A 22,602-nucleotide genomic window follows, 5' to 3' on the forward strand; every position below is an offset into this window, starting at 1 on the left:
TCAAATATGTAATAGGTTTTCAGAAAGAGGACAGTGATCAATTGTTATCCATGTCCACTGTGGGTAGGCTTAATTTGCAGCAAGGGAGATCTAAAAAAGATTTTCCTAATATCTAACCTAACTGGAAGTATCATAGAAGATTACGGTTGGAAGCAGAGGTGAAAGCAAGCCGGTACGGTCTGGTTCGGCGTGCCGGACCAGACCAGCTTCCCCAGGCCAGTGATTTAAAGGGCCCCGGGCTCCAGCCGCTGTGGGGAGCCCCGGGCCCTTTAAATCTCCGCCCAAGCCCCGCTGCCGGGCTCCTGGGGTAGCGGCGGCAGGGCTCTGGCGGTGATTTAAAGGGCCCGGGTATTTAAAGGCCCCGCCTCTTCCGGTTGAGGCCATGGCTCTTCCCCTTGAGGCCACGCCCCTTGCTCAGGACTCTGGAGTACCATTAAGTCCTTTAAGTTACTTTCACCCCGGTTGGAAGAAACCTCAGGAGGTCATCTAGTCCAACCCCCTGCTCAAAGCAGGACCAACCCCAACCAAATCATCCCAGCCAGGACTTTGTCAAGCCGGGCCCTAAAAACCTCTAAGGATGGAGATTCCACCACCTCCCTAGGGAACCCATTCCAGCGCTTCACCACCTTCCTAGTGAAATAATGTTTCCTAATATCCAACTGAGACCTCCCCAACTTGAGATCATTGCTTCTTGTTCTGTCATCTGCCACCACAGAGAACAGCCGAGCTCCATCCTCTTTGGAACCCCCTCTTCAGGGAGTTGAAGGCTGCTATCAAATCCCCCCTCACTCTTCTCTTCTGCAGACTAAATAAGACCAGTTCCCTCAGCCTCTCCTCGTAAGTCATGTGCGCCAGCCCCCTGATAATTTTCGCTGCCCTCCGCTGGACTCTCTCCAAGTTGCCCACATCCTTTCTGTAGCGTATATGAAAGCAATGCAACAGGTTACCATGGGAGGTTGTGGAATCTCAGTCATTGGAGGTTTTTAAGGGCAGGGTTAGGCAAACACCCCTCAGGGATGATATAGGTAGATTTAGTCCTGCCTCAGCATGGAGGGGACGGACTAGATCGCCTCTTGAGGTCCCTTCCAGCCCTGTATTTCTAGGATTCTATATCCCATCATAGCCATTCGAAGTGGAATCACCTGGCACATCTGTCAGATTTCTCTCAAGGAGTCAGGCAAGTTTTGACCAACAAATTCCCCTCACCCCAACCGTTCCAGACTACGTCTTTGAGTATAGAACAGCTACTGTATGATGCATTATGGCTAGTAGGAGAGGCTCCGACTTTCCTATGGACTTTAAGAAGTCTATTCGGTGTCTAACTTCCCCAAAGAGCTACCTCACGGTGTCCATTCATCCTGTGTCCATTAGCCAACTGAGATGAACTAAACGAGTTTCCCAGGCTAAGGTCTTCCATCACAGGGCATGTCTTAGTACATGTGTCCCTCCTGCCATCCTTTTTCACTTAAGATATCACGTCTGTCCTGTATTTGCTACCGAGATGCCCAAAGAGGCGACAGGCTGAAGAAACAAGGTCAGTCGAATGGATCTGGGCCTCCGGGGGGCTGCAGAAAAGCCACCGCCACCGACCACTGGTATTATCTCGAAAGGAGGCTCTTTCAGGGGACGCTCACGTGCTTACCTGATCCGGCTGTAAAGGAAGAGGAAGTGAAAGCATCTGCCTGTGTTGTCGATGGAGCTGGCTGAAAGCCTGGAATCAAGTTCTCTGTGGAGCTACCAAGCTTTTCTGGAGGTTTACCTGAAAATTCCAGAATGTCGGGTTACACTCGACGGTCGCTGGCTCCCATTTTGAAGCTGATCTACTTTTCTAGATTTAAAACAGCTTTAAAAATGCCACGGCAGAACATTTACTCATACTTCTTGCAAGCCATCATTCGCACATGAAGCCATGTAACTTCATCTGCGTGCTGCAGATCTGTATGCAGCAATGTAATGGCTATACCGTGGTAGGCTCATCAGGGCCAGAGCCTACCATCCTTACTCACGGGGAGCACTACCCGAGGCCTTGAGTCATCTCCCTGACCTCACTGAGAGGAAGGCACAAGCAAAAGTGACTGGGGTGGCAGACAAACACTGCATCCTGGAGGGCTTGTGCAGGAGGTCACATGCCCAGTAAAAAGTAAGAGACAAAGCTACTGGATGCACAATATTAACAGGTTAGTTCTGCGGGTTCTCGCGCTCACAGGAGCTCTCTGTAACTGGAACATTTCAGAAGCTTCTAGCTACTGTCATCTCCCCACCGTTATGCCATTCCCGCTTTCCCAGGTCCAGAAGGGAGCAACGCCAGTCGCTAGCGGACGCCGAAGCTCTCCGGTAAACTCACCGTCACTCAGTTTTGCAAAGTCCTTGTTCAGCAGCTCCTCCGCCGTGAGTTTGGAGAAGTTATCGTCATCAAACGGATTCCACGTGGAGACGTCCGGTGGGTTGTAGACATTCTGCTGCGAGGTCCTAGGGGAGCCGGACGGTGTTGTGGATGCAGACCTAGAAGCATCCCCCCCAACCAAAACATGGATGTTAGTAACCAGGCAAGTCAACTGGAAATTTTCTGAGCGCAACTGGATGAAGGGGTTGCTTGAGATGGTGGGGGTGGGGCTCAACAACCCTGGGGCTCACTTCCAGTTTATGTCTTGTTATTAAAGCACATGCTTCAGTCAGCCACCAGCAGTGGCCAGGAAGGGATTTTCCCTGCCCGCCCCTCCCATGTGTTCTGGGAAATTTTTTGATCTCCTTCCTCTGCAGCATCAGAGATGGCCACGGCTGGAGATGGGACACTGGGCGAGATGGGTCCAGGCTCTGCGGTGGCACAGACCCTTCTCTGTCTCAGGTGTCAGCTGGCTGGTTTTCGCTCACATGCTCAGGGTCTCACTGATAATCATGTATGGGGTCGGGAAAGAAATTTCCCCCCAGGTCAAATCCGCAGTGATCTTAGGGGCCTCTTGACGTCTCCTCCAGCATCTGGGTACATCCCATTTAATCATTTTCCTGCCATTGAGGGGCCTTGAGCGTTGGTGCACCTTAATCCCGCCTATTCTCTGTCTGTGGCACATAATAGTTTAGTCTCCTAACGGTCTTGTTTCCATTGGTGGGTTTAGTGAGCAGGTGCTGAGTGGTATTGGTGGCCTGAGACATACAGAAAGTCAGCTAGAGGACCTAGTCCTCCCTTCCGGCCTTAAACTCTGACTCCCTGCAATGGAGGTGGTCAGCCCAGATGATCATAATGGTTCCTTCTGGCCGTAACATCTATGAACTTTTTGCACGAGTTGCTTTGCCTTTTAACTCACACTACACGCGTCCCCCAACCCAAGTCACAGCCAGGTCCTTGACAGCCTTCATAAGAACCGGCATTAATCTGGTATCCTGGAAATAGCTGTGAGACCACAAAACAAGGGGTGGGAGGGAACAACAGAGCATTAATCTGACAGCTGCACCGTGGGCGCTGGCGGTGAGGGCGGAGGGGCTGGGGAAGACGGGCAAACAACAAAGTAAACAAAACGGTGGGAGCCAAGCACTCCCATGTACTCCAGGGCTTGCACCTACACACTGTTCTATTTAGAGTTCAGTGATGCAGGGACTGGGTTCGTCTGACCTGCCAGCGTAGTGCCTAGTGTACTACTCGCACCGGGGATACAGACAGACACGTATTAGGGCCTCTGTGCTCTTCGAGCAGAGGTTTTCAAACCATGGGGGGCACGGAGGAACATTTGGGGGGCCAGCAGCAATGCCAGGAAGCTTGTGCCAGCCCCACATGGCCACCTCCATCCCTGACTCACCTCAGTGGTCCAGCACCAACATCTGCCACGGCCAGGCGGATTTCCACTCCCAGCAGCCTCCGTGCCCTGGCTCCGCCTCCAGAGACCATTGCACATGCCCTCCCCCACCCAGAAAACCCGAGGCGGGGGGCAGTAATTGGCCCTGCCCTAACAGTGCAGCCTGGCCCGCTGCTGAAGAAACCTTGGCTGTACCAGTCAGTTAATATCTGTGTATATGAAACTTCCAGATGTAGGTACATTAAAGCAGTGTTAAGGTCTCTGTTAGGTTTATGAGTAGGCTATCAAGTATACTTTTGCATGCGTCTATTTTTGTCTGGGTTTGCGGGATGGGGGGGCTCAACCAAAAATTATAACTCAAAAGGCAAACTGCTTCGTTAGAGAACCCTGTCGAAATGCTGTATTGTAACATGCAATAAAAAACTGTATCCAACATGCTATGTGGCAGCCTCCAGATTTTACAGGTTTGATGGTACGGATGAAACAGAGCAGATTCTTTGCTGCATGCGCCGTGTTCATAATATCGGTCAAAGGATTGCTGGGGTCCCATGCAAAGCAAGATCCAGAAGCTACTGATAACCTTCTTGCCCACCGCGTAGTCCATAGGGGGTGGGGGGTCCCAGTTTGCTTGGCACATCGAGAGAGCCGAAGCAGTTTGGATTTTCTCCTCCTCTGGGCAAGGAAGAGGCTGTGGGGCATGGTAGGGGCGGGAGGTACCAAACTAGGGTTCCCAGATGGGCTGACTCAATCTCACTTTCTGGGCACTCCATTCAAGAGTCGGACAAACAGCCCCTCCCCCCGCCAATCATAAAATTAACAGCCACCTACTTGGACTTGTTGAGACTGGCCTCAGCAGCAGCCGCCTGCAGGAGCTGGGTAGATTTGCTGACCGGGACCCCGAAAACTGCGCTGTGCGTCACGTCGCTCAGAATCCTCCTATGTCCCGCGCGCTGAGTCTTGGGGGAGGAGGGAGGGGTGAGGGAGCCCAGCTTTTGCCCCTGGACAGCTGACGGCGGTGTTGTTTGAGGCTTTTGCTGTTGCCTTATCTGGGTCTGCTTCTAGGAAGGGAAGCAAATGTATAAGCTACTCATCCACGAACAATGGCTGCGTTTGAAGAATTATGGTAGTCCAGGGCCCTGACCTCACACAGCACAACGGAACAGGGGAAAACTCAAAGAGCCTCACTGACCTACAGTATTACGGTCCCATTTAACCATAATCACAAGTGACAACACTTCCCTCCCAGAGCACCAGCGCAGCTAAGGGAAGATGGATTCGGCGTGTGCTGCTAAAAGCGAAATGGCAGCTGCCACATAACGAGGCATAACGGTTCACAACCAGGGCAGAAAAATTCTCACCAGAGAGGCCAAAAGTCTTGTCGGCTGGGCGGACGGGTGAGAGGTTGTAGCGGGACAGGATTAAGGAGCAAAATATCTGTGAGTGCTAGCTGTTTAACAGGGGTTGGAGCCCCATGGATTTAATGGGATTTCCACAGAAACCTTGGATGTAATAGTTTCTTCACAGCTCAGGATACAAATTTCTTCCAAAACACAAGCCAGCCACATGTTTCAAGCCCCCATCCCCAGGTTGTCAGTGAGTATAGAACCCAGAACCTCCAACACTGAAACCCACAGCTGAGCACTTGAGCTAAAGGAACAACTCGATTAGCTGGTAGCAGAAGTGGGCTTTTATCTTCAGACAGTGGGGGGATACAGGACATAGCCAGCATGACACAAAACTGTTCTTCAGCTGTGGGAACCAACGCTATTAAACATAACCAGAGTACACAGAGCTTGACCAAGGAACAAGGAAGGGCTGGACAGGAGGGAGCGGGGTAACAAAGTGTGTGAAAGGTCTTAACAGCCAGAGGGGAAGGAACTGCATAGGGAGGTTCAAGGGTGTAATGCCAGTCCCTAATGTTTTCGATACAAAATTGAAGACAAGATGGGTCAATTCTGAAGCCTTTGAAATGAGAACTTCAAAAAGGTTTCAGAGAAGTAGTTTCGTGTTCTGACCGCCTCCCTCCTGCGAGATACATATACATGTACACCCACTAAAAAGACTGTGGTGTTAAATAATCGTCCGATTTGTCACCACTTGGTTTCTACGTCAGCCTGCCAAGTGTGACTTCACGATCCAGCTGTAGCTCAATCCCCATTTTAAAAAGGGAAAAAACTGGAGTGTGGAAAGAGATGGGAAGTCTGTCTATTTTATTCCCCAAGTCTGGGCATTTCTGTTCTGCCTCTGCTCCAGTATGCAGCAGCATCTTGGTCCATCTTCAAACCAGGAAAGACATTTCCCTCTGTTCCTCCGGAACAAAAAAAAAAACCACGCACACCCAGCATGGAGTTTGATTGCTGCAGGGTCACATGTGGAAGGCAATCAAGAGCAATCTTTTCCTTCACCTGCTTCATTTTAAGCCTTGAATTGCACTACAGTGAGAAATGGTCTTGACCATTTCCAATGCACCCACCTTATGTCGTTCTCTGTAGGTCACAGTAAAACATAGTGTGCTCAGGGAGGGAAGGGCTGTACCGAAATCTCGGCAGAAACATACATGGCTCGTAATATCAAAAAACTTTATGCAACATGAAAAGGCCTTGTCAGGGCCACGCCTGGCATTCTCTGCTGAGAGAGCCTGCTACTGAGAGATGTCGTCTCACTGCTCATTTTTAAAATGAGACACTTAATGCTTTTTCCTGGTTGCTGTAGGAATGGGAACTGCCGTGTATTTAGCCTTTTGGGGGATGGGGGGGAATTTTCACACTGGATTGTTTTATTAAAGTTAAGATTTTCACGTAATTGAATTGTGTCAAAGGATCTCCAGGCACCTTCAGAAAGGCTCTTTAATAAGTCTCAGGAATTTACTCCTCTAAGAGGAGTGGAATCATTCATAGATTCATTCATAGATTAAAAGGCCAGAAGGGACCACTGTGATCATCTAGTCTGACCGCCTGTATAATGTAGGCCAGAGAACGCCCCAAAATAATTCCTAGAGCAGTGACTCCTGATTTTGGATGCTTCTGTTGGCAGATGCCCAAGTTCATGGCCCGTGTTTACTAGATGATCACAATGGTGCCTTCCTGCCTTGGAATCTAGCAATCCACGACTCCTTAAAGTGGACTGATTTTCAGGGAGTGTTTAGCACCTGCCCTCTGGGGAGAATACAAAAACAAAAAACACCCCCGCACCCATGTCCCTAAAGCATCCGTTTGGGCACTCAATTCTAGTCACTTTTGACAATCTTTGCTTCGGAGACTAACGCTGGCACGTTTTGTGGGGGACGGCGCTAACCACTGACCTTGGTCAGCCCACTCCAGGAGAGAACACATCAGTTTTATGCCATACGTTAGCATTACCTCTGCATAAACATGTCTAGACTACTTTGTAGGGAAAACCCTTCGCCGGCTCCTCATGGGGCACATTGTTCAACCAGATTTTCAGAGCAAGGGGCTAAGAGCCAGGAATCCTGCGCTCCGCTCTAATCTCAGATAGTACCCCCCCTGCTGTAGTAGCCGTTTACCTCACAAAGTTGTAACGACAGTATCCTCACACACTCCTGTGAAGCAGGGCCTACTGTACGGAGGGGGAAACTGTGGCACAGAAAGCTTAAGTGATTTGCTGTGCCACAGACACTCTCTGCGACTTGGGCAAGGAACTGAACTCAGGTTTCCCAAGTCCCAGGCTTGTGCCCTCCCCACTGGGCCATCTTTCCTCTCCTGACTTGCAGTATCCGTCTCTGTGCTGCAGTTCCACCCCCCCGCCCCCATCAGTGACAAGCGTGTGATGCCTCTCATGCGGGGCTGAGCAGCTTTGCCGTATGTATTCAGGGACACTTAATGCAGGTTAAGTCTATTCTGTACAAGAGAGGGAAAGTTATTCCCCTCCCTTCTCTCAGCTCACCCTACACCGCTCTGTTACAGAAGACCCAACTTCAGCACACCCGGGAGGCAGTTTCCACAGAGAATCCAGCACGCTCTGGTCGGGAAAAGCCCAAACCAAACCTGTCTCTTGGAAAGCACCTTGGAAGCAGCAAGACGGGCTCCCACAGCTAGAGCTTGGTACCAAGTACTGGAGTCGCAGGCCTCCTGAGAATGCCTTATTCCCTCGCCCCTCTGGGTTGAATCCTGGGGGACATAAAACCAGGATTACGTCCCCCACACAAACTAGCCAGGCAGGTCGTGAGCTGGGTCTGGGCCCGGGAAGCGCTTAGCGTTCCTGCAGGGAGCAGCACTTACACTGCACTTTCAGTCCTCCCCCTCCCCACCGCTCACTCCCTTCTCGGCAGCTTTCAAGGCCTCGCTGGTTCTTACCACTTGCTCCTGCCCAGGTGCTGGCTGAGTGGCAGCCTGCGGCTGGGGCGGCATTGGAGCCTGTTGCTTGAGCGGAGCCGCCGTCTTCTGCTGCATGGCCGCCTGCTGCGCAATCAGCTGCTGCTGGTAATAGCTCTGCATCAGTTGCTGCTGCGCCGGCGCCCCCTGCTGGATCACTGGAAACGGCGACGCCGCTGGCTGCGGCATCGCTTGGTACTGCGGCACCGTGACCGACATGGAGAGCCACGGCAATTGGGGAAATAAAAACAAGCCATGACGACTTCGAGGCCGCCTGCAAAGGGCTACTAGGAAACTGCAGTTGTGCCCTAAAACGTAGAAACCTTTTCTATTCCTTCCCACCTTTATCAAATGTTAAAGAGATGAAGGTCTCCTCTTTCCTTGTTTGGCGGGTATCTTCATGGCAGGACCCCGAGTCAACACACCTACCTGTTCAGGTTTAAGAAAGGCTTCCCTCGACCACGTGTCAATCAGGCATTAGGCATATACGGAGGTTATTTTGGGTACACCTACACAGCAAAGAAAAGCCTGCAGCTGGCCTGTGCCAGCAGACTCAGACTCACGATGTTTGGACTTGGACCCGTCTTGCAGGGTCCCAGAGCTCGGGCTCTAGCCCCGAAGTCTACGTAGCACTGAAACAACCCTGCTAGCCTGACTTGGCTAGCACAGGCCAGCTGCAAGTGTCTAGTTGCTGTGTAGACATATTCAGCACAAACATCCCTTCCCCTGTTTAGCAATCAGGCCCGGTCTTGAATGGGGAGTTTTGCACCTGCACTGGGCCCCATTTGACATTAACGTACTAGTCTATAGCACGGATAATTACAGCAACTTCGTCACAGAGTACGAGAGTAGAATTAAACACATATCGCTTGGCCAAAGCACAAGCCAACGGGACTGTAACACTCCATAGGCAGCCGCTTAGATTGCAAGCAGCAGCCTCGATGAGTCAATGGATGGGTGCTTTTCTCATGCTGGGTCAAATGACGGCAATTGTTCACCAAAACACCCCACTGTTCAAATGGACTAATGCGATTTGTTCGGTGAATTATCGGTGAACTTTTTCTGGCTAGTTACGGAAGTGGGCGATTGGCTGAGAAAGATCTTCCAGTGTTGTATGCAGTGATGTTATAACCACGTTGGTCCCAGGAAGTTAGAGACACAAGGTGGGTGAGGTCATCTCTTTTAGTGGATCAACCTCTGTTGGTGAGAGAGAGAGGGAGAGAGACGCTTTTGAGCTTGCATGGTGCTTAACACAGACCAGAAGAAGAGCTCTGTGTGGCTTGAAAGTTGTCTCTCTCTCACCAATGGAAGTTGGTCCAATAAAAGATATTCCCTCACTTACCTCATCTCTCTAGTTGGAAGAGAGACTTTCCCAAAATGGTGCAATCGACTGACCAGCAAATCAGTGTGCAGCATTAGCAGTCGCCGTGCTATGGAAAAGTGACACGTAAGGCCAAGACAAGGTCCTGCCGCTGGAGGTCATGAAGGCCATCACAGCGCTTTTTTGGCGGAGTCCCAACTTCACTAATTCCAAGCAGCCTACTTAAGAATTCCCTGGTCTGTTGGGTAGGGCTCTGGCCTCGGCGGCAGATGACCTAGGTTCTGTCCCCAGCTCTGTCGGTGCTGGGACACCCTGGGCAACTCACTTTGCCTCTCTGTTCCTCATCCTGCCTCCCACCCTTTGCCTGTTTAGCCTGTAAGCTCTTCAGGGCTGTTCCCCGCTCAGCTACACGGCACAACCCAATGAGGCCCTGATAGCGCCTTGAGTCATCAGCTGCTAACAACCGAAAAGAGAATAAAGAAACCTCCTCGTTCCTCTCACACTTTTGTGCCTCTGCTGAGAGCAGGTTGGAGACATTTGTACTTGCCACCTTGTGGCACCGTGGCCTAGCACAGGCGCTGGACGCACGGAGAAGCGGCCATGCTTACCTGCTGGGCTTGCATCATCTGCTGTTGCTGCTGCAGCAGCTGCTGCTTCAGGAAGAGCTGCTGCTGATGCGGAGGGGTGGCCTGCGGCTGAGTAGAAGGGACTGGCGACGGGGCTACTGGGGTCTGCTGAGGAGCGGGCGGCTGCTTGGGCTGGGGCTGAGGGGCAGGCTGTGGTGCTTTAGGCTGCTGAACGCTTGCAGGAAGGGACGGCTGGCCACTACCCAAAGCAGCAGGGCCTGCCGCTAAGAGGGGAAAGACAACGTAAGCAGAGATCAGAGCATGCAAAGGTCCCGCTGCCCGGCAGAGCTCCAGCAGGGTCCAGAAACAATGCTTACGCTTGGCCTCCCCTGAGAGAAGAGTCCTAAAGAGAGGGAGCATCCTATTGTTCTTCAGGAGCATCCCAGGGGGATGTAATAGGGAATTGTATCCCTGGCTATAGAATGGTTCCAAAAATCCATAGGTTCTCAGCTAGGCTGTCCAGGGTCTCAGAGCAGGTCAGACAGCACCAATGATTTTCACAGGAAATTTAGGGTTTTTGGAAGTTTCCTGTGAAAAATTCCGTTTGACAAAGGGGAAAAAAAAAAAAAAAAAAAAAAAAAAAAAAAGAGTACTTGTGACACCTTACAGACTAACCAATTTATTTGAGCATAAGCTTTCGTGAGCTACAGCTCACTTCATCGGATGCATACTGTGGAAAATACAGAAGATGTTCTTATACATACAAACCTTGAAAAAAAATGGGTGTTTACCACTACAAAAGGTTTTCTCTCCCCCCACAAACCCACTCTCCTGCTGGTAATAGCTTATCTAAAGTGATCACTCTCCTTACAATGTGTATGATAATCAAGGTGGGCCATTTCCAGCACAAATCCAGGTTTTCAGGAGAGAGTGATCACTTTAGATAAGCTGTTACCAACAGGAGAGTGGGTTTGTGGGGCGGGTGGGGAGAAAACCTGGATTTGTGCTGGAAATGGCCCAACTGGATTATAATACACATTGTAAGGAGAGTGATCACTTTAGATAAGCTATTACCAGCAGGAGAGTGGGTTTGTGGGGGGAGAGAAAACCTTTTGTAGTGGTCAACACCCATTTTTTCAAGGTTTGTATGTATAAGAACATCTTTGGCATTTTCCACAGTATGCATCCGATGAAGTGAGCTGTAGCTCACGAAAGCTTATGCTCCAATAAATTGGTTAGTCTCTAAGGTGCCACAAGTACTCCTTTTCTTTTTGCAAATACAGACTAACACGGCTGTTACTCTGAAAGAAAAAAAAAAGTTTCCAAAAACACACACACACAAAAAGTGTTTATATGTTACTGTCAATTGAAAAAAAACTTTACCAAAGTATTTTCAAGATTTCATTTAAAAAAAAAAAAACCCCCAAACTACAAACTGTTGGCCAGGATCAAAGAGTTCTGCAAAAAGTTTTGGTGGCTAGAAAAACAACAAACACTTTTTTCCCCCCCATTGAAAAAGGTACCAGCTAGCTCTAGTTCTTAGACTAAACTTCCTTAGAAGCCTGTTCAATTTCTGTAAGACTATCGGTTCTACAGAATTTTTGCCATAGGACTGAAGTGTTGGAATGAATTTTATTAGGCAAATTCAAGGAGCTTCTGAGCATGCTCAGGTTCTGTTCTGTGGATTTTGTAAGGCGGCCACGACTCACCTTGTGGTTGGATGACTGCTTGGGCTGTGGGCCTCTTTCTAGGGGTGAGGGCTGGCTGAATAGGCAGAATTCCAGGGTTGGGTTGTGTCTGTCCTGCTTTAGGTCTCTGACGTGGAGCTATGGATGTTTCCATTGGAGGAATGGGGTCAGTCAGCCTGGGTCGGGGGAAAAACAAAACAAAACATGAATAGAAGATAAACTGCTTCCAATTAGCTGCTTGAATGAAAAATGTTTTACTGGGCTACTGAACACCATGGACAGGGATTCCCAAGGCAGGACACTGCTATGGTTACATAGGTCTGACAGACATAAGGTAACCATAAATCAGAGCCATCTACATCAGAAGCCCGTTAGATTCCCATTAAGTAAGGCGAAGGAGCAAAGAACTAAATTTACCTGCAAAGTTCAGGCAAACCAACATTCTAGCCCAGTGGCCAGTAATAACAAGATTATTCTGTAAAAATACTATTACTTAATACTTACACAGTGCTTTTATCAGTAGATACCGAAGTGTTTTACCAAGATCAGAGAGTATCGTTATTCCCACTTTAAAGGGGAGAGTAAATGAGGCCAACAGAGGAAGGGACTTGCCCAAGGTCACCAAGCCAGGCAGTGGCAGAGAAGGGAACAGACACTATACCTCCTGATTCCCAATCTGCTGCTTTACCTGGTTTGCGGAACTCCCTCCATGACCATGCAAACTGGGGAGGGTAGCACATAGCATTGCTCCGACTGTTGCCAACAGTGCTTAAATAGCAAGTGAATAATCAAAGTGAAAGACACACACACTGGAGCAAATATACATGAGTCATTCCTACGCAGGCTACTGCAAGTCATTTGGAAGTTAAAACAAATGCACTTGCAAAATTAATCCAGCACGTTCATTTTGCCTTCTCTTGTGATTATGGCTTTTCATCTTGCTGGACAGCTGGAACTTGTCAAAAATCGCTTAATGCATTCAAAATGTTTGACACAACATACTATTTAAATTTGGACTTTTTATAGATTTACGGAAGAGCAGATGAAGGGCATAATGAATTCGCTTTATGGCAGCTGGCATCCTCCAGCAGAACTATATAGACTGGCATCTTAAAAAGTACTCTTAATGAACTGTGTTGGCTTCAACCAAAGTATCAGGTAATATACTTTTCCCTTCATATTTATCATCCCATAATAATGCAAACCCGCAGGGCACTACTGTGCTATGTGGCGCTCAAGACATCTTAATGTCTTTCAGTATTTTTTTGATTGCTGAGCTAGATAAGAAATTACTCTATTATTATTGAAGCTCGGGTATAAAAAAAAAATACTACTAAGGGAAACTTCTGGGGCTAATTGCCAGTAGGTAGAGGACATCACAAGAGGCATTCTTTCAGAGTCTGATTGTTATCTACATAGGGCTATGAATATACTAGTCATTCTGCAGTAAATATAAAAGATGTACTCAGGGCCCTGAAGAGTTCACAGTCTGATCCGAGTCAAGACACAACGAATGAGGCTATTAGAACGTCAAGGAGCAGAAAAAAAACACATGCATTACAGCAATATGCTCCCTATGTGGTAGATTCTCAATTCCTGGCAGACTCCAGATCTTCGCTGATTGTCATTCCAAGAGATGCTCTAGCTCCAGCAGAAGCGCTGGGTGAAGTTGTCAGGCCAATGTTTTGCCGGAGGTCAGACTGGATCATACTGGGTCCTCCTGGCCTTTAAAAAAAAAAAAAATCTACCCAAGTTGATGTGGTTGCTCTGCAGGTTTATACTCTGGGGGGCCTGACCCAAAGGCCACTGAAGTAAAGAGGAGTCTTTCTACTCATTTCAATAGGCTCTGGATAAAGCCCTTAGTAGGGATGCTGCAGTACAGACTGAAAGCTTTGGCATATGGACTTCAAGCTGTTACATTCAAACAGTGCCATTAGTTTACAAAATCTAGCAACTGACTCAGACGCAGCATTGTGTGTACGAGGAAAGAACTCTTTCATCTTGCCATTTGCTGTCTTTCACTTTAATGGGCATTTTTGTTTTAAAATTACAAGTCCCAGGATCACAGTATAAACCTCAATCTATTTCTACCGGGTGAGCCAAAAGAGAACACTGGTGGGTTTTTTTAATGGAAACAGTTCAAAATCTGAAAAGGCACAGATGAAAAGAGAAATATGTAAAAGACAGATGCTCTTACCTGGCCTTTGGTTGGCTCTTTTTTGCAGCTGCTTCACTAGCTTTCACTGGTTCTGGGAGCTTAGCAGGCAGCGGAGAATTCTGAAAATCCAAAAACCACTGGGTTTACTACACAAAGTAGAAATCATGCAGGATTGTAGATAAAGTTTGCAAAAGAGCCGCAGCAAAGTCAATGGGATTTAGGATCCTAAATCAGTCAAATTAGCTCATTTTTCAAAAATGACAACTATCCCATCATTAATGGCCTAGGGAAATAGAGCATGGAAACCCTTCCAATGTTAAAAACGACAGACAACCTTATAAATCGGGACCAAGTCAATTTTATAGTGTCTGGTTACCGTTTGTGGAATTTGAACACAAATATACAAACAGAAGGTTGACATGACACAAATGGCTATTTTAAAAAGGTAACAAATATAGATTAATGAATAAAATTTGTTAATATTTGTATGGTAAATTCATACACATTAACTATGCCAAAATAAAAAGTTGAAAATATGCTCCAAACAAGAGAAATGTAATCAGAAGCGGAATGGAAAAACCAGGAAGTCTCCAAACCATTATCTTTAGGCAACTGGATGAAAGTTTTGTACCACCCAAATATTCTTAACACAGTATAAAGCACCTGTAAACCACAGTTTTGAATTGGATTCTAACAAGATATACTAAACAACATTATCAGATGACTGTATTACATTTACTGTACATTTTAAATGAGATTTGGCTAATCTCAGTTAACCAGGCTATAGTCACAAACCCAACTGCAGTACAGATTATATACGCTATGAAGAATTCGCCTGGAAATCAGTTTCACAAGCATGGTCTAGTTTGCCATGTACACATACACTTCTACAGAAGGTCCCCATGACAGCCTCGTACTGGTAAACTGGGCATGGTAGTAAATAAGTGATTTGCCAGGGCTGGCGTTGGGGTTTCCCCACACACACACCATAGGGAGTGGAGAATCAAACCAAACCAAAAAACCAGCATACGCTTCTGTTAATTATAGGCCTGGGAACCCACTGATGCAATAGGCCAGTTTTCCTAATTTTCAGGGTCGCCCCCATTTTTCACACAAACGACTGTAGCACCACCCATTGTCTATATAGTAGCCCTGCAAGATTTCCATTACTACTTACACTCATGTAAACACCAGGAATATGTAGTCATTTCATGTTGCTTAAGTATCAGCTGGAAAAGACGAAGGCCTAAATTTTCTAGAGGAACTACCGATTTTTGGGGGACCCTAACTTGAAACACCACCGAAGGGTCTGATTAATCACTTTGGAAAGTTTCAACCTAAATGCGTAAGAGACAGAATCTATTCTGAAATGTATCTATACTGTGATCTTCCCCACCTCCCTCAAACCTGCAATGAACAGGCTTCCAATATCCACAGAACAAAAACATGGGCAGCATCCCAACCCTTCCCCACACACCCCACCTCCCAATACCACAAGACATTAATGAATAAGAGTCATTGCTGGTATAGTGCAATACATAGAAACCGCCCCCCTACACCACTCTCTTGTACTTTGCTGCAACGTTCTTGGAATCTCATGGGCTGTCCTCTTTCTGGGTTCAATCATTGCGACCTGCCTTTGTTCCTGTACCAAAACTGAAGTGCACATAAAAGAAGGGCTTTTAAATGCATCCCCCCCTTCTCTCCTTCCAAGAGACATGTTTTCACTGCCTCCTTTGATAACACTCAGCCGGAGAGCATTTGCCGATTTTTCTTGGGCCTGTAGATCCAAACCTCCAGAGATTTATCCTTCCTAGCCTCCCGCATTTTCACATCATACAGAAGCTGTCAAATCTCATCACCCCTTCTGCTGTTGCTGCTTTTAGACATGGTGATGGATGCCACCATGAAAACAGCAAAATTACTTCCTTCCATGCACTTTACTAGTTATCTTCCCCAGAAAGCGTTTAATCTACCATCTACCTGTATTGCTCACTAGGTAGACGTGTCCTGTCCTTTGTGCAAGTACTGATTCCTAGTGGTCTCAGACAAGGAATCTGCCATTCTTATACCCCAGAGCCACAAACTAAGCAATGGGTTTCTCCAGCAGCCTAAATTAAATGGAGATAAGGAATAATAGCACAAAGAACCTTCAGATGGATTCAAGCCCCAACTCCACTGAAAGGGTCCATGGGTACTCACCTGTACATTTGGGACGGGGCACTCCCTCTTTGTTAACTTGAATGCGAAGTAGGAGACCTGGTAAATATCAGGTCTCTTGTCAGGGTCTGGTTCAAGCATATACCCTAAAAAAAGAAAAAAAAAATGATGAATTGGTTGCATAATATTAGAAGATGCAGATTCATGGATAATCATGTAGCTCATGTCTGCCATATATGCACATGGTACATGAGCCACACCTTCCAGGTCAAGTCTGGACTGCAAGACAGCAAATCTCTAACAGGCATCAAGAGACTGTGTACTTAATGTACTTATTCTGCTGCAATTGTATGGATTCTACACATATAGACCCAAGTACCAAATCTTGCACTGGACCTGATGGGGTTATACAGCGTACATATCGTGGCTCAGAGCGTCCAAGAAGTCTTTAATTGCAATCATGGAGCCTCACTGAAGGCAATAGCAAAGTTCTTCTTGACATCAGTGGGAACAGGAGCAGCCGCAGTTCCTTCATTAAAATACCAAGTCAGTTTACTTTCCTAAACAAGCCAAGGCAAGCATATTCATCTACCAATGGAAGTTTCAAATGGTGCACCGACAGTAAAAGTCAGCAGACTTCTTGGTGTGTCCTTGGGCCAAGTTACTTCCCCTGTCTATAATTCAGTTCTCCAACTGTACATCAGGGACATAGATACTTTCTCCTACCCTTTATTTCGTCTCTTTAGATAGTAAATTGTTTGGAGCAAGAACCAGCTGTTGCTACGTGTATGTACAGCAGCTGGCACAATAGAGCGCTGATCTTAGTTGAGGCTTCTAGTCCCTACAATGATGACAACTTTCTAATGCTCTACCCATCTCTGCCTGAGAGAGTAGCTGAAGGACAGACATCTGCACAGACTTGTCCCCTACATAAAACTTGAGAAAGTCAGTTTAATATCTGCTCAAACCAGGGCATATGGAGAAGCATCAGCTTATTTTGAAAACATGTCGGAGTCTGCGTTACTCACACACAACTGGCAAAACCAAATGCTCTACTGAAAGCAGGCAAGATATTCCAGCTGTGCTGAGAGTAATGCATCGTATCCTTAATTACACAGTCACTTGAGTCAGTGGGTTATTTGTAATCGTTTTACTTCTGTTTCTCAGTTCACAGAAGATGAAAGCTTATCACGAGGCTAAATCACTGTGGCTCCTTATGCAAATAGACTTATTACTGGAGAAACATTTTTGCATAAACAGGCTTATTGTGCAAATTTCGGTAGCAATCTTAACCCAAATGGTTGTCCATTTCCCTAGTTTTCCACATAGATTATCACAGTCCATCCAAATAGAAACTCTGCTATTATAACCATCTTTGGCACAGCCATCTTCTAAATTACTGTAAACTCATTCGCTTCATCCTTGCATGTGAACAAGTCTTTTTGAAAGAGAGAACATACTCCAGTTCCTTAGCTCTAGTAATTGGGAATTAGAAAAACTTCATTTGGAACATGAAACCAAAACTCTGCTATTGAAACGGATATACTCACGTATGAGACAGTGCATGTCTTGGGAGTAGCGAGAGTTGTCTGGAATGGTGAAGTTTCCATCACAAATTGCCACCTGACTCTCCCCAAACGGTAAAGTAAAGTAACACAATTTGTACAGTAAACAACCGAGGGCCTAAAGAGAGGAAAGAACAGAAGGAAATATTTAAACAGTAACTACTGCCATCATAGATTAAAGAGGAAGGATGGCCCAATGGTCAGAGCCTAGCCTGGGACTCGGGAGAACCAGGTTCAATCCTTGCTTTGCCACAGGTTTCCTGCATGACCTTGGTCAAGTCATTTAGCCTCTCTGTATCAGAGTTCCCAATCTGTAACACGGGGATAATCGCACTTCCCTACCGGACGGGAGGATAAATACCTTAAAACAACATGAGGTGATTGGATACTATGAAAATGGAGGGCAGATAAGTACCTAAGATAGATCACACGCATTATTAGCCACAACACTGCCTCAGTCCACATATCAATATGTATATGAAGGAGATTGAGATATGGCTACTTGGTCCCTACTTCAAATTCATTTAAATATACTTCAGATGTGTTGGGCCGGGTAGGAGGCCAAAAGGTTGTAGGAGCTTCAATCATATAAACTCTTCATCCACATTTGCCATTGTCCCCCATTATGGGGAGGGCTGTTTGGAGTAGAAAGAACACAGTTTCACAGTACAGAGATTCTCTTATGGCTGAGGATTTTGTCTACAATGATTTCTCTGACCAGAGAAATTTCTGTTGTCATAAATCAGACGGATTAGGTCAAGGTCTAGTCACAGCTGCAAGCTACTTTTAAAACGCTCCACACAGTCCCGAAAAGAGAGAGGCCTTATCTACCCTAGAAAGCTTTAAACACACCGGGATAAACAAACTGGCAAAACCCTTTTAGGGCTTATCTACACGCACATTTAGCTGGCGGCAAGCTGGCGTGTGAATCTACCCCACACTAGCCTGCCTTTCTCTAACTGTCCATGCGGACTCTGCTGGTGCTCGAAGCAGATCGACCGACTTAGTCCTCTTATCTAAGGGACTAATTCAAAGTATATTAAACTGCTAATGTGCATCAACTGGGTCCATATAGACGGTTAGTCTGCAACAGGCTAGCCCAGGATAGATTCATGCCCAGGCTTGTCACAAGTTGATGGTTTGTGCAGACAAGCCCGTAGTGTAGATGCAGTTCTATGAATATAAGAGTTCCCTGAAGCTAGACCAGTATGAGCACTTGGATACTGGTACCAATTGAGTCCATACTGGGAGTTGTACTGCTAAAATGTGACAGCCCTAACCAAAATAGTTCCACCTGAACTGAATCTGTGTGTAGACAAGGCCAAAGGAAATTTGTATTAGTTGAAAACAGAGAGTAGTAAGTGAAATACAATGGAAAGGAGGTTAAAAAAAGCAGGATGGTCTCAGGGAATTGCCAGTTTATAATTGGACAAATGGACAAATGCGGGGGGGGGGGGGGGAGGGAAGAGAGAGAGAACATGGATTGTATTCGGGTAATTGGGAATTCAGGCAATCGAGAGGGCAGGAGCAATTCAGCAGCAGGGTGGCTTCTTCTGTGGACGGGGGCTTGTACTCAAAATCCTGGCCAGTGGTCTCTGCTCTGCCCTGCTCACTTGCTCCTGTGACAGAGGGGCTGCAGAAGGCTGGCTGCCACAGGAGGACCTCCCACACAGCCCCAGGCTCATTGTCCTCCTTACAGTCCTGGCCCTGGGTCCGTTCTATTATCTGAGCCTCTGCGTTATCCAAATCCCTTCTCTCCCCGCCCCCCCCCCCCCCCCCAAATGTATTTCATGTATCTCCTGCTCGGGGACAAGGAAGGGTTCAGAAAACGTGGAGGTTTGACAATAGGGTTTGTTAATCAGGAGTATACCGTACACTAGACTGGCAAAGTGCTCCTAGGAGGGACGCAACTGTACCAGCAATGCCGTGCTTCGTAGGGCATGCCCGTTTCTCCCCGAGCCAAACAGGGATCACACCTCATCACGCCCCTGACAGAGCTATTCTGGCAGAGGTCTGAGGCATAGACCTGCCCCAGAAAGGATACGTTCTGAGGAGACAGGCAAGACAAAGGATGGTAAGAAAAGAGACACTCAAGGTCTGGGCCAGGGTCAAACAGCACGTTAGTAGCGGAGCCAGGAATAGAACCTGAGGAGTAATTCTGCCCAGGAGGGTGCTATGGCGGCATTAAGTTTTGTGCCCCCCTGCTTTCCATCTACTGAAGGGGGCCATTTTAGGCTGCCTCTGGCTGGCAGAGCCACCTCAGGGCTGCCCCTTACGCTGGAGCTTGCAGGGAGCTGCCCTGCACAGAGGCTGCATTGGAACAGTTCTCCCCGGATTGACTCCCTTTTATGCTGCCACATCCGTGCAGCTTCCAGTCAACTCCCAGTCCAGCGGCCTATCCACTAGGCCACACTGCCTCCCAAGCCAGAGGCTCCTCCCAACACACAGGCCCCAGTCCTACAGCGGCTCCCACTAAACACCGAAGAATGAAAAGCTCAGTAGGACTCTGGGTGCACGCAAGCTTTTGCTGGACGGCGCTCGTAGCAAGGAAAATGGCCTCTTGCATATACTGTGCTCAGTTTTTCTTCCTCTCATATACATTGAGCTGTGTATGCAAAGCAGTTGTTGAGGCTACAGTTCAACTCTTATACACCGGTTACTGCCTGACGGTTACCTAACTCAGAACTTTCCAAAGCATTTAGCTACACCCAAGGGTAACGTTTAAACTAAGCCATTCCATTCATCACTTCTGCAGAATCACCGTTCCGCTGGGACAGACAGGATTCTCTTCTCTTTTCCCCCCCACTCTTTCTGATGTGAAGATAAGCTGCCCTTATTTTATTAGGTTATACGGCTGCACATTGCTCAACCGTCACATTGCAAGTTCAACAGGACAGCAAGTCACAAACAGGTTTAGATGTCATCGCCAGAAACCGAGCACTACAAAACCTTAGTGAGGAAAAAATCTGGCCAGGTTTGGGAATCCAGGGCCAAGTTACTGTCTTGGGTAGGAACCCATGTCAGACTTTTAAAAAACAAAACAAAAAACAGTATAGCTTTGATTTTGTGTGGTTGAGACCCACAACCAGGTACAGCTTTGGATCTGTTCCAGTCGGGGGGTGGGGAGGGGGTACAACTGCAACCAGTGAATTTCATACATCTCTGAATTAAAGCATCACAAGAGGGTGCAGAACAGAGACGCAATCATGTTTCATGAACTGGCCCCCATCATTTGAAATAACACAACACAAAGATCAAATGGAGCCTCTCTCTATGCAGAACTTAGTCAAAAATATACACCTCTACCCAGCTAGAACGCGGTCCTCGGGAGCCAAAAACAAAAAAACAACTTACCGCGTTATAGGTGAAACCGCATTATATCGAACTTGCTTTGGCCTCGAGCATTTCCGTTATTAATAGTCAATTCCCGCCCCGACTGACCCCTCAGAACCCCCGACCCATCCAACCCCTCCCGCTCCTTGTCCCGACTGCCCCCTACAGAGACCCCCTGCCCCTAACCACCCCCCCCCGCCCCCCAAGACCTACCCCCATCTAAGCCCCCCTGCTCCTTATCCCCTGACTGCCCCCTCTAGAGACCCCCCCCCAGTCCCTAATCACCCCCAGGACGCCCACCCAACCCCCCCCCCCCGCTCCCTGACCGCCCCGACCCCTATCCACACCCCCTGCCAGGCCCCTGGGACTCCCACGCCTTATCCAACGCCCCTGTTCCCCGACTGCCCTGCTCCCAGAACCGCCGAACCAGCCAACCCCCCCGCTCCTTGACCGCCCCTCCCCCAAGACCCTCTGCCCCTTATCCAACCCCTCGGCCCTGGCCTGGCACCCTTAACTTGCCGCTCAGAGCAGCGTGCCGGAGCACGCAACCCTGCCCCCTCAGAGCGCTGCTTTACCACGTTATATCCGAATTTGTGTTATATTGGGTCATGTTATATCGGGATAGAGATGTATATGTAAATAACTGTTTAGGTATATCCAATAGTTATCAAGTAATCAAAGTTTTGTTTTTTTTCCCCCCCCCCAAGGCTGCAAGTCAATTATGTGACTTTTGAGTGGGTTTCGTACATACCCATATATCTGCTTTTGTAGTAATAAGTTTGCCGCTATACAGGTTGACCATTTCTGGTGCTCTATAGGACAGTGTCGTGTACCTACAACAAAAAGCTTTGTTAGTTAATTGAAGTCACAGGGTAGTGAGTTGGGGAAGGAAATCCATTGTTTTAATTGCAAAAGATTCCCTTCCCCACACCCCAACAATTCAAATTTCACTTTTCTATAATAGAAATGCACTAGGTGCTCAAGTTCTAAACCAGCAAAAGGATTTCTAATGCATTTTATAGGTTGATGTATTTTACAGGATAGAATGAAGCTGGTTATAAAAGAAAAAAAATTAACTCCCACAAACTTTCCAGGGAAATGAGGGCTACTGCAAGATCCTTTTAACAGCCAAGAGTTCTCTCTCAAAAAGTCCAAATCTCTTAAAAATCAGAGCTAGTAACATTCAAAAATTCAGAATGTTAACTTGCTATTCCACATAGGTTGTTAGCTGCATGTCCCTTGCACTGTCCTCACTCCCGGGGCTTTGGACAAAATCCAGTCATTGTAACTGAAAGCGTGGCTTCTAATAAATAGGCTTCCATGCTGGGAGTTCTGCTCAGAGGTATTGTGACCAGGAGGATAATTACCTTATAAAAACAAATGGTAATTGAAAACTGCACCAGTTGTAACTAAAGTACTGGCAAAAGTCAGACACAGTCTAAAAGATCCCTAATAAATGAGGTTTCGTCTGAAGGTGGTTTAAGGATGCTGTGGTCTTGTGTGCTATTTACCTTGATTATGAAAGGGTGTGGCAAAGGGCTGGCTTCTTTTGCAAGCTTAGCAATAAGTGTGCAAACAGGCTTGGACTGCTTTGCAAGATTAGGAGCACTATAAAATCTAAGTCAAAAGGCTGTACATATGAGAGGCAGGAAAGACTCACTTTTCACAGGGTTTAGTCATTCCCATGCAATT

The 22,602-nt window shown here is 47.3% G+C and overlaps 1 protein-coding gene across 32 annotated transcripts in view; it reads right to left on the reverse strand.

The window, feature by feature from the left end:
- AAK1 (AP2 associated kinase 1) overlaps nt 1-22,602 on the reverse strand; it is a 126,703-nt gene that overhangs the window by 36,432 nt on the left and 67,669 nt on the right. For 16 of the 32 annotated variants that reach the window (XM_043536346.1, XM_043536345.1, XM_043536348.1 and 13 more), the window contains exons 7-16: nt 21,662-21,743; nt 17,563-17,695; nt 16,055-16,158; nt 13,892-13,971; nt 11,716-11,870; nt 10,049-10,290; nt 8,102-8,350; nt 4,617-4,846; nt 2,345-2,502; nt 1,643-1,759 (exon numbers count right to left, since the gene is read on the reverse strand). In XM_043536346.1, the coding sequence (XP_043392281.1) occupies nt 1,643-1,759; nt 2,345-2,502; nt 4,617-4,846; nt 8,102-8,350; nt 10,049-10,290; nt 11,716-11,870; nt 13,892-13,971; nt 16,055-16,158; nt 17,563-17,695; nt 21,662-21,743 (1,550 nt within the window). The remainder of the gene's footprint in view (nt 1-1,642; nt 1,760-2,344; nt 2,503-4,616; nt 4,847-8,101; nt 8,351-10,048; nt 10,291-11,715; nt 11,871-13,891; nt 13,972-16,054; nt 16,159-17,562; nt 17,696-21,661; nt 21,744-22,602) is intronic. The other 16 variants (XM_043536358.1, XM_037886541.2, XM_037886532.2 and 13 more) reach the window with 2 other exon arrangements.

Source organism: Chelonia mydas, chromosome 26, assembly GCF_015237465.2.
Source record: "Chelonia mydas isolate rCheMyd1 chromosome 26, rCheMyd1.pri.v2, whole genome shotgun sequence".
Taxonomy (NCBI): domain Eukaryota; kingdom Metazoa; phylum Chordata; order Testudines; family Cheloniidae; genus Chelonia; species Chelonia mydas.